The 15,599-nt window shown below is 34.5% G+C and overlaps 1 protein-coding gene across 7 annotated transcripts in view; it reads right to left on the bottom strand.

The window, feature by feature from the left end:
* Positions 1–1,493: 1,493 nt before the first annotated feature.
* LOC131070885 (DNA repair protein RAD51 homolog 2) overlaps positions 1,494–15,599 on the bottom strand; it is a 200,697-nt gene continuing 186,591 nt past the window's right edge. For 6 of the 7 annotated variants that reach the window (XM_059218344.1, XM_059218338.1, XM_059218336.1 and 3 more), the window contains 2 exons: positions 2,041–2,184; positions 1,494–1,892 (listed from right to left, as the gene is read on the bottom strand). In XM_059218344.1, the coding sequence (XP_059074327.1) occupies positions 1,861–1,892; positions 2,041–2,184 (176 nt within the window). In that variant the 3' untranslated portion in view covers positions 1,494–1,860. Of the gene's footprint in view, positions 1,893–2,040; positions 2,185–11,568; positions 11,848–15,599 lie in introns of those variants that run through there. The other variant, XM_059218348.1, reaches the window with a different exon arrangement.

Consider the following 15,599-nt stretch of genomic DNA (forward strand, 5'->3'; position numbering starts at 1 on the left):
TTCAAATCCACTTAGCATTGGCAAGAATAGATGGAAATCAATTTGCAAGTGTTTGGGAGACCATTTTTCCCCTTACCAGCAAATTACAAAACACAAAATGATCAAATGAACTTTTTTTTTATGTTTTTTTCTTATGTGAACAGGTGGCCGAGTTTTTAACACGGACTATCAAGATTTTGGGAAAAACTTGGCAAGTCAAAACTCGCGAGTCAATGGCGTAAAAACTCACTTGCTGAAAAATCCTGCAAGTTTTTCACCACTCACCGAGTGGTGCATCTATGCATAAAACAATTCACTAGTTATCATTGGCATCCCTGTCACGTGAATCTTAATTCAGTTGTATACAAGAATACTGTTCAATTTTTAAGTGAATCCTAGTAAAAGTGAAATCAAAATTCCAAAAAATAATCAAGAGTAGTGATGTTCAAAAACAAAGAAGAAATTAAAAAAGTATATGATTTAGCAGTAAACAGGAATGGGAACAGCTTTAAGGATGAAAGAAAAATAATGTAGCATAAACAATTGCATTACAGTTCTTGAAATCATGAAGTCATGAAGACTGGAATGGATATTATAGGTGGGAGCAACGACAGATTAAACAGATAAAAGGCAAGAATGGCGGTTTACACAGCAAAGAATGTCAATGTACAGTAGAGATTTATTTGTCAAAAAACAACTCTCCAAAACATTGTCAAAGAAATTTCATTTTAAAAAGAAAGCCTCACAAAGTTCTGAAAGCAAGAAATGAAAAGATTGCATCCTTGAAAATCAATCACTTTTGTACTTCCAGCTAACTTCATTTTGACAGTTTTTGGTGGTAAGGAAGCTTGCAATTTTCAAAGATTTGTTTCCCAGTAATAAAATTGGAACACTGAAAAATTGGTGCGAGTTTCTTGCGTCTATTTCCTGCTTGTGTCTATTTCTGCTCAATGAACTTACAGTATTACTTACAGAAAAGAAGCTCATCTGGATTCTGTATCGTATATTTTTTCTTGATCTACAGAACAATTTAAAGTTACAAATATAAAACTCATCTCAAATATAATTATCCATGTCTGAAAATATCCCCATACCCTGTATACAGCCTGGCAAAGATATAATAAAATTGGAGTAGAGACTTCCAAAGATTTGTTTCCCAATAATAAAATTGGAACACTGTAGAATTGGTGAGAGCTTCTTGTGTCTACAAGGTAAATAATGTTCTGCTCGCTGTATCCCTCATTCTGTTTTCTGCTCAATGAGCTTACAGTATTTCTTACAATTTCTTACAGAAAGGGACCTCATCTGGATTCTGTATCTTATATTTTTTCTTGATTTACAGAACAGATTATACTTTACAAATAGAAAACCCATATCAAATATAATTATCAATGTCTGAAAGCATCCTCATATCCTGTATACAGACTGGCAAAGATAAAATGCAAGAATGGTTCCTTAGGGAGGTAAGAATGTGAGAGCACAGTATGCAATGGATGATATGAGGTGGCTGGCCATTTTCAAATGTAAAGATTTTTTTTTCAATAAACAACTCTACAAAACATTGTCAAAATGTCATCCTTGAAAACAATCAGTCATGCTAGCAAATTACTCTATTTTGATGATTTTGGTATTAAGGAAGAGTAGAATTTTCAGAGATTTGTTTCCTAATTATGAATTTAGAATGCAGTGAATAACTGCTGTGAGATTGTTGTATCCACAAGATAAAAATATACTCTGCTCATTTTATCCCTCGATCTGTTTTCTGCTCAACCAGCTTACAACATTTCCTACAAAAAAGACTTCATCTGGATTCTGTTTTGTACTTTTTTTCTTGAATTACAGTTCAAATTATACTGACAAACTTATAATTGATCTCAACTATCATTCTTCTTTTCTGAAGATGTCCTCATAACCTGTATACATAGTAAGAGCAACCAATTAGGCATATTTGCAAATATGCTTGTGAAGGAATTTTATAGATTAGAATTCAAGATAGCCAGAAAGCATTTGGAAAAACATGGAAAAAAGATTGTTAAAAGACTAGTTTATAAAGGAACATACCAGAACCATGAATGACGGCTATGTCTTGGCCTGCTATTTCAAAGAACTCTGTACCTACTAGTTCTATGCCCAAGGCAGTAATCACAAATGGAAATGCTAAAGTGGGAGACACAGGAGATTTGGCAATCTTTATAAACCTCTGACCTGAATCCCAGAACCAAATACAACAGTAGATATTAAATGTGTGAGCATAACTTACAACAAGATGTCTAGCGCTATATCAAAACCTTGTTAACAGAATAAGCCCAAATTACTGAAGACTCGTGCCTGTTAAACATTTCTTTCAGAAGAAACGTATGCTCAAACATGGGGAATGAGAAAAATTTAAAAATGCATAAAAGTTACAGAAGTTTCAATCAAGAATTTACTAGCTTCCAATTCATAATTAAGTTTTTCAACAACAAACTTTCTTTTTTTGATAAAGTAGAGAGGGATTGATTGAGGCCCTCACCTGAAAATATTTTCAGTAACATTATAAATCATATGCATATAAGTACAATATATACCGTATATCAATATATCTGTTTTTTTCTTCCAGACTAAACAAGCAAGTCGAATGGCCTGATTTTCTTAAAAGCAACCCTATACCTGTTTGCAGAAAAGAGGAAATAAAGCTACTTTTAGAGCAAAATATTTCTAAAACAAATAATTGAATAAAATCCTAACAATAGGGTCAAGTCCATCTCCTGCAAAGAAATAACAACTTTTGCCACTTAACATATTTTTTGAAAATCTAAAATAACTTTAACTTGCTCATTTGACTGCATTGTCTAAACTTGGCAAATGTTCCCTGGTTCCAATGAAATTTGTCAAAAAACCATAGTTTAATGAACACTCCTATGCCAATTCTGAGGCTCTAAAACTGAAAGCTCAAACGATGAACATCCTGATGACTCCAAAATGAACCTGAACTTTCACGCCTGAATAGGTACTAAATATGACTATTTTTTGATGCGATGAAAACCCTGTCCTTTTGAATTAAACCTTAATCTAGTCTCAATCTCATTACTTCTTTCACGATGATGACTAGAATCCTGAAAAGATAATCTCCTCTTCCTACTTGTCTAAATGTTTTCTAGGCACACATCTTGATCAACCCACTGGAAATGAAGAATAATTGCTTGGAAGAGAAGAATTGTCTGCAACAGTAGAAATAGTTTAGCAGAAATGAAGAATAGAACACTGATAATGCTGAACACTATCCTCCAACAGCAGCAACCTTGAAACTCCTTCACTATAGTGCCAAAGATCGCTTCAAACCTGCAATAATCATAAAGGAAAACCTGTTTTGTGCTATGAACAGCAGAAGCAAACTTATTTGTGAGTTTGAATGAATGGCAACTTGCACATACGAGCAGTTCATGCTTTAACATGAGCTTTTCCTTAGCATAGGCTGACTGGGCTTAAGTTACTGCCATCCTTTTAAGCATGTTATTTTTTTAAAACTGGATTTTGGCATTGGAAACTTCAAGCTGGCTGACTATTGTGAGGATAGCGAAATTCCACTCAATAAGTGTACCATTTATTCATGTTTTAAACTCACTTTCATAGAGGCACATTTCACCAATGTTCTTGCCAGATTCTGGCACACTTTATTATTATACTTTCAAATATAAAACCAATATCAAATATTATTATTCATTTTTTAAAACATCCTCATATCCTGTAGACAGACTGGCAAATATATAACAGGCACGAACAAAGACCGATGAAATATATAAGTGCAAGAATGGTTCCTTAGGGAGGTAAAAAATGTCAGAGCACAGTATGCAATGGCTGATAAAAGGTGGCTGACTGTTTTCAAATGTGAAGATTTATTTGCCAAAATCAACTTTTCAAAACCTTGTCAAATAAATTCATTTCAGAAACAAAGCCTTACATTGTTTCAAAGAATGAAATAAAAATATAGTGTGAAATTATATTCATATTATTTGAAATTAGGGACCTAATTTAGGAAACGTTTTTCCTTTATTTAGTTATCAATCTTATCACTTTGGATAAGATTGTCTTTCTACTTTTCCACTTTGTCTATTCTTGGCAAATGTGGAATGTATATCTATTATAATTACTCATTTGGTAATTAATGCTCATAAATTGTACTTATTGCAAGTTTATCCTCTTTTATGCTTCTCTTTTTTAAGAAAAAAATACTCCAAAAGAATTCCTAGTTCTACCATTGTATCAGAGCTCAAGATCTAATATTTTCTTCTCAGATTTTTTAGTGTTTTAGCCATGAGGTTATGATTGGCACATCCTAAAAAGAAATTGACATCACCATCACACTCATAAGAAGTCAAAACCCCTATTCTCATAATAGGCACAATATGTTTTGAAGCAAGAAAATTTTGAAGGCCTTTTTGGGCATTTGAAATATCCTACCAAAAATTTATGTACAATTTTACAGATATATATCGTCGTATGATCCCCTCAATTTTTGTGTCATTGTTTCTTGAGCTTTTATTAATTTTTGAGCCATCTCGATTTCTATGTCATCTTGATTTCTGTTTCACCTCATTTTTCTATTCATCTTGATTTCTATGCTCAAAAGTACAATTGAATATGTTATGATTTTTTAATCTTTAAAGTAAAAGTGATTTTTCATTTGGGCGCTAGCTCCCATGGCATTAGCTGCTAGTCACACGGGTGACAAAGACCTTGCTACTAATCCACCAATCCCCAAAGACTTGACCCTTGGTCACATGGACAACCAAGTGCCTTTTTTGTGCTTTGAGGCCTAAAAGAGTACTTAATGGAAATTGCTATATCTTGGGCATACAATGTCAAATTTTGAAAACAAATAGTTGTCTAAAATCTGGTTTTGAGCACTATCCAATGGTGCTAGTCATTTCACCAAAGTTTGTTGTTGGTTCGTTTTGTTGCTGATTGAAGTTGCATCATCCAATTTTTCTTTCAAACTCAACTTGTTACCAAAATCTCCATTTTTCCATAATTCTTGCAACATTCAAAGGGTATTAAGAGCTCTACACAACCATATATTTATTTTTTTCATATTCCAGTCCCAAGTTTATTTTATTCAGATTTACAATTTATGTTTATCATATAACTTGGACATACTAACACCTAAAGAAGCTTATTCTATTTGGGTGGGCTTCATTTCAGGTGTTTGATTCTGCATACATTTCTTGCTGGTTGTGATCAAGATATGTGATTATTGTGGGATGGAAATGCATGAAATAGATGAATGTGTGTTTTAGGAACTTGGTGATTTGAAAATTCTTTGAGAACTTTATTAGCTAAAACAACTTTGTATTGCTAATGGCATCAATTTTCTTAATTCTTCTAACCCAACATTTGCAAACACAATTCCATCACCTATTGCTTCATTTCAATCTAGTGTTGCTCCTTTGAGAACTTCTAATTATTCCTTGCAACAAAATAATTTCTGTTTTCCAAATCCACCTCATTGGGATTTCCATCTGTCAAACATATCATCCTTGTTTGTGGAGGTTCACAATGATGATTTGGAGGACCACATTTAGGACATCTATTATTTGATTATAGCTTCAATGGAATTGCATCACCATTATCTTTTTTTGATGTGATTGTTCTCCATTCTCCTCTTCTATTGTCACAATTTGACAGTGGATTGAAGAGCTTTGAGCAGCATTCAAAGAAATCTTTGTTGTTTTTTGATCATGTGCAAAGTTTAAAGACGCTCATCCTTCTTCTTGAATAATTTCCTATTTGGAATGGAAAGATATTTTGTACACATCTACAATTTTACTTCTTCTCAATGGCAGAAATGTTGTTTCGTGTTTGTGGGTCATCTTTAGCATTTCGTGTCAAGCAACTACTAGCAATGTGTTGTGATGTTTTCACACATCGCTCCATTGCAAATGGGGACCCCCACTTTTCGTCTTTTAGGGTAGATGTTTTGTCGAGTTTCCTAGTTTTAGCCTTTGCTTATGAGAGGGTTTTGGTCAAAATGCAAAAGGAAATGATCCTAGGTGTCAAGTTGCCTTAGCTTGTCGGTTTACTTTTCTAAGTGTTGAGTTTCAATTTTGCCTTGAAATGTGAGCAAAAATGATAAAAATGTTGCTAACTGAGGTGAATTTTGTGCTAGAGCGTCAAAAGTCTCTATAGGAGTCGGTTTTCCATTCCTAGGAGGTAAAATAAGTCAAGAATGCACAAAGTCCTAATGAACTTCTATTTTCCACCCCTCAAATCCAGCTAAAATGTTAAAAGTCCTGATGGAAAAAGAATTTCCATTGTGCTAAATGATAAAATTTGATAAGTTTGGGCCTTTACAATGTGAATCATCACAGTCTCCATGGAAGACGTTTTCCCCCCGTGAAATTAAGGCGTAAAAATGAGTTGTCCCAATGGGAGGTGTTTTTCCACTGAGCAATGAAGGTGAAAATGGACTTTGTCTTGATGGAGCATGATTTTCCACTCCATTTTTGAGCAAAAAGAGTTATTTTAATGATGAAAATGGTCTTAGTCCTGATGAGCTGCATTTTTTCCCTCATGGACTGATTTTGCAAGTGTTTTTTGGGAAAATCCCGATGCATCTGGATTCTCCACTGCGGTTGTCCCGATGGAGGTCGTTTTTCCACTAGGCCTACAAGAGTGAAAATGTACAAGTGAGTCCCGATGACCCACGTTTTTCCACCAGGAGGTAAAATGACTAGGTTAAGTGAATTTGAGTGTCTTGATGACGTTCGAATTTCCACTGCATCAAATGGTGATCAAATCAACACAATTTTCAAGGACAATGAGTCTCGATTGGGGTCACATTTCCACCGAGTGAAGAAATGGACAAGGATAATACAAACGTTAGAAGGAATTTATATGTCCCTACAAGGATCAATTTCCCACCAAAGTTGAAACAAGGTTTATCCCATAGGTGTTTGATTCAATATTTGTTTGTTTTGCAAGTCTGTTGTGAGGTAGGGAAGAATGATGAACAAGGCTTGATGTGAAAGAGGATTGCCCAAGGCAAGGAGGAGACTTGACAGAGAGATATATTTCGATGAGGATCAACATTTCAAGGATGGGAAGGGATTCCAAAAGCAAGGATGTAGATTAGCTCAAACATGAGGAAAACTTCACCATGATGGTGAACAAATGAAATAAAGGCAAATCCAAGACATGAGCGTTTGGGATACCACATTATGAATTAGGGAACTACATCAAAGGATCCCAAAGTCAAAGAACGTTGAGGAATTAGTTCAAGGAATTCCCTAACATAAGGATGAAATGCAAATTATCATAAGGAATTCCAAACATCATTAAGAATGTTCAAGGAAAATTGATCGAGTCTACAATACAAGTTGAGGTGGCTTCCAAGTCACCATTTGTTCAATCAAAGGGTACCAAGTCAGCATTCATTCAAGGATGGAACAAGTGATATGTGGCGCTACATCAAATATTATTTATCTTACCTACCCTCATCTCTCATTGGTAAATGTAATGGTGGTTGTAACAAACCCTATTTAGGGTTTTAACTTGTAATCTTGGCCATTGATTGTGAATCAATATGAGCCATTCATTGTAATGTGACCTCTATATAAGCCTCAACTCTCTCATTTGTAAAGGTTAATAGTTGAAGAGCAAGAGATTAGGACAGTAGGCAGATTATAAGTTAGAATAAAAGTAGATTAGGAGAGAAGGAAAGATTGTTGCCAAGATCTTGTTGCAAGAGACATTGTTTTTCATTGAAGTTATGGTGAATTTTGTATGTTGATTCAACATGTTGCATGGTCTCTACTTCTTATTTGCTGTCATGTTGATTAGATGAATGAAAGAATATTGTGAATGGTTAATGGTGAAATTCGTTTATCCATACCACTAGCAATTTGCTGATTGTAAGTTTTCCTTGTCTGGTCAATTGGAATCCTCAAATGAGCTTAACTTCAATTGCTATTCACACCTTGATATGCATTGCCTTAATGGTATCCTTGTTGTTAATAGTGATTTGAACATCATGTGCTTACCTTAGAAGATCACACTAACTTTGTGGAGTTGTTCATTGATGGCGAAGAAGAGTTTAGTTGAGTTATACCCAATCATTCATTGTCTCTTACATTCCTAGGAGTAGATTAGTCTTCCTAAACCCCTTCCCCTTTTGTCCTTTTTTTAATTCAAGTTAGTTTAGGAGAGAAAGCATCACAAGATTGCAATATCAGATGATCAAGTTCCGACAACATTCAAGCATTCATGTGCAACGTAGGTCCCCTTGTGATTCCAACATTATCACATCAAACCATTGAGCTTGTCCACACATCAAGACCTGACATTTCGGAACCTTGGAGTCTTCCAATTGATCACATAGTTTAGCATTTGGGAAGATTTTATTCAAAAGAGGATAAGATACCTTGGCATTTTATTATGTGTTTGAGGTGCATAAAAACACATCAACACAATGTACGAGGTATCTTGAGGAGGGGCCACAAAGTTGCTCTTCTTATTTCTGTTTTGGAAGGGAGCATTTTTTTTGCATAGGATTCCATCCTCATTTTTGAGAGAGTTGCCTTGACCTTCTCTCTGCATCCTCTAATATGGGGGATTGTACATTCTTGTTTTCTCTCTTTTGGAGAGGAGTTTCCTCCCATTGGATTTTTCTACTTTACTCCTATCATATAAGAGATTCTTGTTTGTAAATGGATATATGATTAGGCCTTGTTGCCAAGACCCATCTTCATCTTTCTTTTTAGCTTGTGTCTAATCTCCCTAAGTTGCAGTTATTGGTGGGTATTAGCATGGAATTATATTCACGTTATCATAAGTTAATTAGGGAGTTGATTTAGGAATTTATTTTTCTTTATTTATTTGCTATGTAACCTGAGGACGTGTCCCCGGCTTGAAATCCCTCATCCTGGTCTCGGGATGTTTTGGGGACTTGGGGACATCCCGGGGACAGCTGGGGACGGCTGAAAGTCCCCCATGGCCGGTCTAATTCAAAACATTAAAATGTCATTTAAATTTATTTTTTTGTTCTAAAATAATTAAAAATTAAATTAAAAGTATCATCTTTGACCTAAATGGTTCGAAGTCTTATAAAATAAAAAAATAAAAAGAAAACGATTTTAATATTATTATATTAATTTTTTAATACTTCAAACTATTAAATATTATTAAATTTAAATAATTAGAATTTCATATTAAATTTAAATTTTTTAGTTAAAAACTTAAAAGCTCAAACTTAATAAGTTAATAAGTTAATACTTAAAACCTACTATAATAGTGGATTGCAAATTTTTTTATGTTTGATTTATTTTTATTCCCTGCCGAACATAGCCTATTATTCCCAAACATAAAGAGTTTTTGGTTTTTTGTATTTACTTAGTACTATTTTGATTTTCATATCATAGTTGACAATGAAACTATATGGCGGCAGTGTAGCCTTTGGGCATTTTGTATGTTAATTTTTTAATATATATTATGATATGCATATTGACAATGTGAGTGAATTGAAATTTTGAATTATGAATGCATATTGACAATGTGAATGAATTGAAATTTTGAATTATGAATGCATATTGAGTATTGACAATGTTGTATGTTCAAAATTTACATTCTAAAACGTTTTCATAGTATCATACAGATGCTATATCCATGTTTTCATATGAATATAATGTATATATGCATGCTTTATCCATGTTTTCATATGAACATTTAGAATTTTCCTATATATTTTAAATTTTCCCTATATTTTATATTGCCGTCCCCCCCCGTCCCCAAATTTAGCAAAAATAATTGTTGTTCCAGAAACTCGTCCCACTGTCCCCTGCCGTCCCCATCTCGGAAACTCGGGGTAACGTATTTTATTTGCCAATATTATCACTTAGGATAAGGTTGTCTTGCTACTTTTCTGCATTGTCTATTCAAGGCAAATGTTGAATGTATATCTATTACAAATACTCATTTGGTAATTAATGCTCACTTTTTGCACTTATCATGAGTTAATCCTCTTATTATTTTATTTTCTCTTGTAGAAAACAAAATTGTAGAAGAATTACCAGTTCTAACAATCATCCTTCAAAACCAATCACTGTCATGATACCAAATTATTCCATTTTGACAAATTTTGGTACTAAAGAAGATTAGATGTTTCAGATAATTGTTTCCTAAGTATACAATTAGAATCCAGTGAGGAAATGGTGGGATTGTTGTATCCACAAGATAAAAATATGCTCTACTCATTGTACCCCTCAATTTGTTTTCTGCTCAATGAGCTTACAATATCTATTACCCAAAAGGCTTCATCTGGATTCTGTTTTATACATTATTTCTTGAATTATAGATCAAATCATACTAATAATTATATAACTGATATCAACTATCATTCTTCTTTTCTGAAGATATCCTTATCACCTGTATGCATAGTTAGAGTTGTAAAGGAATTTTATAAATGAGAATCCAAGATAGCCAGAAAGCATTTGGACACACATGGAAAAAGATTGTTGATAGACTAGTTTAAAAAGGTACATACCAGAACCATGAATCATGGCTATGTCTTGGCCTTCTATTTCAAATGACTCAGTACCTGCAAGTTCTATGCCAAAGGCAGCAATCACAAATGGAAATGCTAAAGTGGAGGACATAGGAGATTTGGCAATCTTTATAAGCCTCTGACCTAAATCTCAGCACCAAAAACAACAGTGCAAACTTAAAGGTGTGAGCATAACTTACAACAAGATGTCTAGCACTATACCAAAACCTTGCTTACTAAATAGCCCAAGTTATTGAAGGAGTACTGAAATATTTCTTTCAAATATGCATGCTCAAACATGAGGATGAATTTTTTTTAACAAAAACATTAAAATTATGAAAGTTTCGATCAAGAATTTATTACTTCCAATGCATGAGTAATTTTTTTCAACACTAATTTTTTTTGTGTGATAAAGTAGAGAGGGATCTGGGTTTTGTTGGTGTTTCCAACTGATTGTCCTAGAACACCTATGAATTAACCAATTTTCAATCTACAGGTTCTAAGGTTAGTGGCCAACTAACAGGAATCAATCAGAAGTTGAAATCCTCTGCACTTTTCTCTTTGTAAAACCAAGGTGGATATTCCTATATAATGCCTTGAAGATTTAATTTATTTTCAAATTAGACATTATAAGAACACACATACAGATCGGTGCCTAAATACTATGGTATGGAGTCAAGTATTTAATCATGCATACATTCATAAAATAGAGTTAATCTGATCCATTATATCAATTCATTTATGCCTTACATAATATGAATTTCTAGTGTACCCACAAAATTCTACTAACAGATCCCTATGGTACTCCCAATTTCATAGTCATGCATATCTCGAATTTAATTCCTTCATTAAAAGAAACCCATACACACATAACACAACACAATAAACTTGCAATGACAAACCATAATATGCTTGATATTATTTATTCATATGAAATTAAAAGTACAATATGGAGACAATTCTGCAATACTCTTCATTGCTATTAAAATGATTGAAACTACTTTATAAAAATATACAATCTCTTCAACTATCTTCTATACTCTATGCTAGACACTTAGCTATATCTACCCGCCCTTATCAAAATTTCACACCTGTGCAAATGATCATGAATCCCCTTTTATAGAAACAAGGGAGCAAAACAAGCTTCAAATCAATGCGCACTTATCAGATTCTCATTTGACCAACTTTTACAACTGAAGAAAACACCTAAATGTATCCTTGCTTATCATGAAACAAAAATGGAAGCATCGCCTGAAGAGACCAAAGAAAGTTCGTAGCATGAGGAGCACAAACTTCAAGGTTGATGCAGCATAATCATTAACTGAAGTGGTTGGAGCTGAATGCTTGGAAGCCTGAGACACGAACTTTGAAAATGATCATCCTTGAACTACTTGATTGACGTGGAACATTTGAACTAGAATTGGTTGAAAGAAGAACGAACAAATTGAAGCAACTGACAAGTAGCAAGTGAAACTGAAATGACCAAGGCATTGAAATCTGACGATCCATTGAAATGCAAATCAAATACATACAAATTTCATTTAATAATCATAAGATACCTATGACCCAAAGATTAGGTAAGGTCCTTTCTAAAATAATTGTAATGTAATTTGGTATTGCGTTTATCCCTTTTCTGCTCTTAATTGTTCTAAAGTGCCTAAGGATGAAAAAACTTTGTAACAAGATAAAAATGAAGAAACAATAATCAACAAGAATGCACACTAAATATATCCTTTCTCTTTTCCTTTTTTATGCTCCATAGAAACCTGTGATCAGACAATCTGGCAAGGTTCTATAATCTATAGAATATCATTCAGTTGCATTCTTCCTCCATGGCTCTTCACCTACTCACGAGGTCTACAATGCTCCTGTTGCCACTATATAATGGAGATCTTTGATGACCACTGATATCCTTGTAGTTGTTGTACACAAGATGGACTTTCTCTACGTTTGCTATCCAAGGTGGCCCTTGTATCTGTTATAAACTTGGTGTACCCATTTACTATAGCAAAAAGATTGTCATCTGTAATTTCTTACCATCATCAACTATTAGCAAAACTATAGGCACACACATCTCAAATTCTTCTTTCCCTTCTTCTAAGCCCTTTTATCTCCTTTTGCTTATTAAATAGGTCAAGAATTGACCAATGTTGCAATGTGTGAAAGAAATCAATTTTTCCTTTAATTGACTGCTCCTTCCCTTCTATAAATTGAACTTCATCAATTAACATTTTATTCATTTTTTCTGTTGGTTTTATTGAAAGGGGAGAGTTTAATAGGTACTATGTGGCAAGAACTAATGTTGAGAAAATATGCATTTTAGGTTTGCCACCTTTCATACATTAGTCTCAAAACAGGCAAGATGTCCTTACATTGTCGTGCAGCCTGTAACAAAGCTTGATTAAAATTGTACACATCTTCAACTTTGATTATAATTTTTTGGAGCATATACTTGAGTGTACTTTGCATAGCCTCCAAAACTTTGTCTTTTGCCATCTTTCTAGCCATGAGCAAAGATTCCTCCAAGGATTCAATTCTTCCCACATAATCCTCAACCTTTGCCTTTAGCTTTGCTATGTCATCAAATTTTGAGGATTGACCTTGGATGACCGAGGGCTGATAAACAATCATTTCATTTGATGGAATGGTGAAGGAGCCCTTACTCCCAAGCTATTCTTCGACTTTGTATAATCCATAGACAATTTGTTATATGCATCATTTAATTCTATTTGATCCTTCTTTACTTTTTCTAGCTCTTTTTGTTGGCTCTCTGCTGCTACTTGCGCAAACATTGTTGAATGTAGAGCCATGATAGCTACTTCCCATGCAGTTGTGTCCCTCAATGTCCTCATAAGTGCATTTCCCTTGGTTTCTTCAACAACTTGCAGTATCTTGGGCTTGTTTGTCCTTGGGGCTTTGACACAATAAGCCACTGATTTCAACTTTGGCTGGAACCCTAATCCTTTGACACCTTTTTCATGATGAAATTCCATGGCAAAGGTAGGATCATCTTGGCTTCTTATCTGATCGAAGTAAAAATATCTCTTCTAAATCCCAATCGGGAACAAGTAGCATACCACTCTCATGAACCATTTTCCTAGCCTCATCTGGGCTCATATCAATATTCTCAAAGTCCATCTCATTGAAAGTAGTAGTTTCCATTTCCTCATGCTAAGATTTATCAAGTCTTAGCTTGCTTGTCTCTACCTTCTCTTCATACTCTTTCGTTTTCATCTTCAACCAAAGCCTTTGAATTCTAGACTTTTTATAAAATCATCATCTGCCATGAATTGTGCAGATGCAATCATTCTTTCACCATTTACCACCTCAAAAGCAATAGGTTTATGTATGCCCACTCTATCCTATCGCACATTTGCAGCAACATCTTCCCTCGGTGGTGATCTCAGAGGTTGATCAATCTCTTCCTCAAAACCCATTCGGCACATTGTCCTCTACAGCTTCCTCTGTATCTCCCATTTGTTCTTTTGTTGCTTCATATGGTACTAAGGTAGGTTGGGATTTAGTCCTCTGCCTTTTGGAGGTTGCTCATTAGGCTCAACAATTTTTATGCCTTTAGCTTTCAATTCCTCCAATCTTGGAGGCACATATTTTGGCCTTTGCTCTGTCGCTGGAGCCTTCCTATATATCCTCTCAAAGTTATTAATCATGAAATTTATTCTTTTGATGCCATTTGTTTCCTTAGGATTATTGGTTCCCTTTTCTTCCTTTCTTCCTCCAACCTTAGTAATATTGCCCACTTCTTTCTCCTTTGCAATGCTTCTGATAGTATAGGGCTATTTCTCATTACATCCTCCTCATAATATGTCTCATGGAAGCAATGTGCCCTCTTTATATGATCATGTCTCAAATGGTCAATATATCCCTCTGGATGAAAGGGCCTTAACTTCCCGCATCCCAAATTGTATTTGGTCTTCAAATGATCTTGAACTATTTCCAGTGCATCACAACAAATAGAAAGGTCAAAAAATCTGGTACATCGTGGCATGCGGGTGCCTTTCCTTTTTTCCATGAGTTCTCTTTCCATCCACATTAGTTGCCACATAAATTCTAAGAAACCAAGTCTAGGGCAAAATTTTCTTGGTAAAAAATGTTGTGCCTGAGGGCACCCATACACTCTAATGATTGTAAAGTTAGAATAGTAAAACCAATCACCAAAATTATGATCATGACCTTCATCAGGGCCCTTGTCTTCTGGCTTCTCATCCTTGGATCTCAACAAATGTTTAATATTAGGTGGCAATCTGTCAAAATATAATCCACAACAATTCATAATCTTAGTGCCAAAGCATTCATGAAAGATAACAAAGTTAGAATTGTGGTTGTAATGTCCCTTCCCTAGGTAATAGGTACTTGAGCAAGGATTGGCCTATCATCGGGTTGCCGTAGGCCAATGGAGTGGAAAGGGGACCCATATTAGGGCTTGTGGAGCTACATAGGGGCTTATAAGCCATTCTGGATAGTCTAAGGTAGTCTCCTAAATTTTAAGAGGGTGCCCTATTTTTTTAGGGATTGACTGGGAGTTGATCAAGACGCAGCAGAAGACCCCAAGAACCATTCTGGAGGTTTTGGTTGCAGTTCCTATTTTTAGGGAAGATCCCTATTTTGTAGGAGTTGACTGGCAATGACACTGAGGCATCATCCTAGTATGGATGGCAGCTTCAGTTTTTAGTGCGGAGACCAAGTGGTTGATTCAGGAATAAAAATAATATATTAAAGTTATTACTTTAATATTTTATTCAAATTAAATAAAGTGATGTTAATACAATAATACTTTATAAAGAGACCCCCCATGGCACATTTCCCTAGGAGGCATCAAGTTAAAGTTGTTTTAAAAGGTGGCCATCTTGTTAATGAGGAATTAGATTCTCAAGAAATTTGAACCTCCTAAAGAAAGCTAAATATTAAATAAAACATCATATAATATGTTAAGTGGCAAATGAGAAACCATAAAGTGGATCAAACCTTTTGGATGGAAAAGTAAAAAGGTTAAAAAGCAAGTTGGAGCTCATTTTCATTCATTCAGGAAAATTATTTTTTGAGAGCGGCAGCTGTGTGAAGGAGGAATTCTTCAGATCTACTGTGA

Source organism: Cryptomeria japonica, chromosome 1 (assembly GCF_030272615.1).
Source record: "Cryptomeria japonica chromosome 1, Sugi_1.0, whole genome shotgun sequence".
In the NCBI taxonomy this organism is placed as follows: Eukaryota; Viridiplantae; Streptophyta; class Pinopsida; order Cupressales; family Cupressaceae; genus Cryptomeria; species Cryptomeria japonica.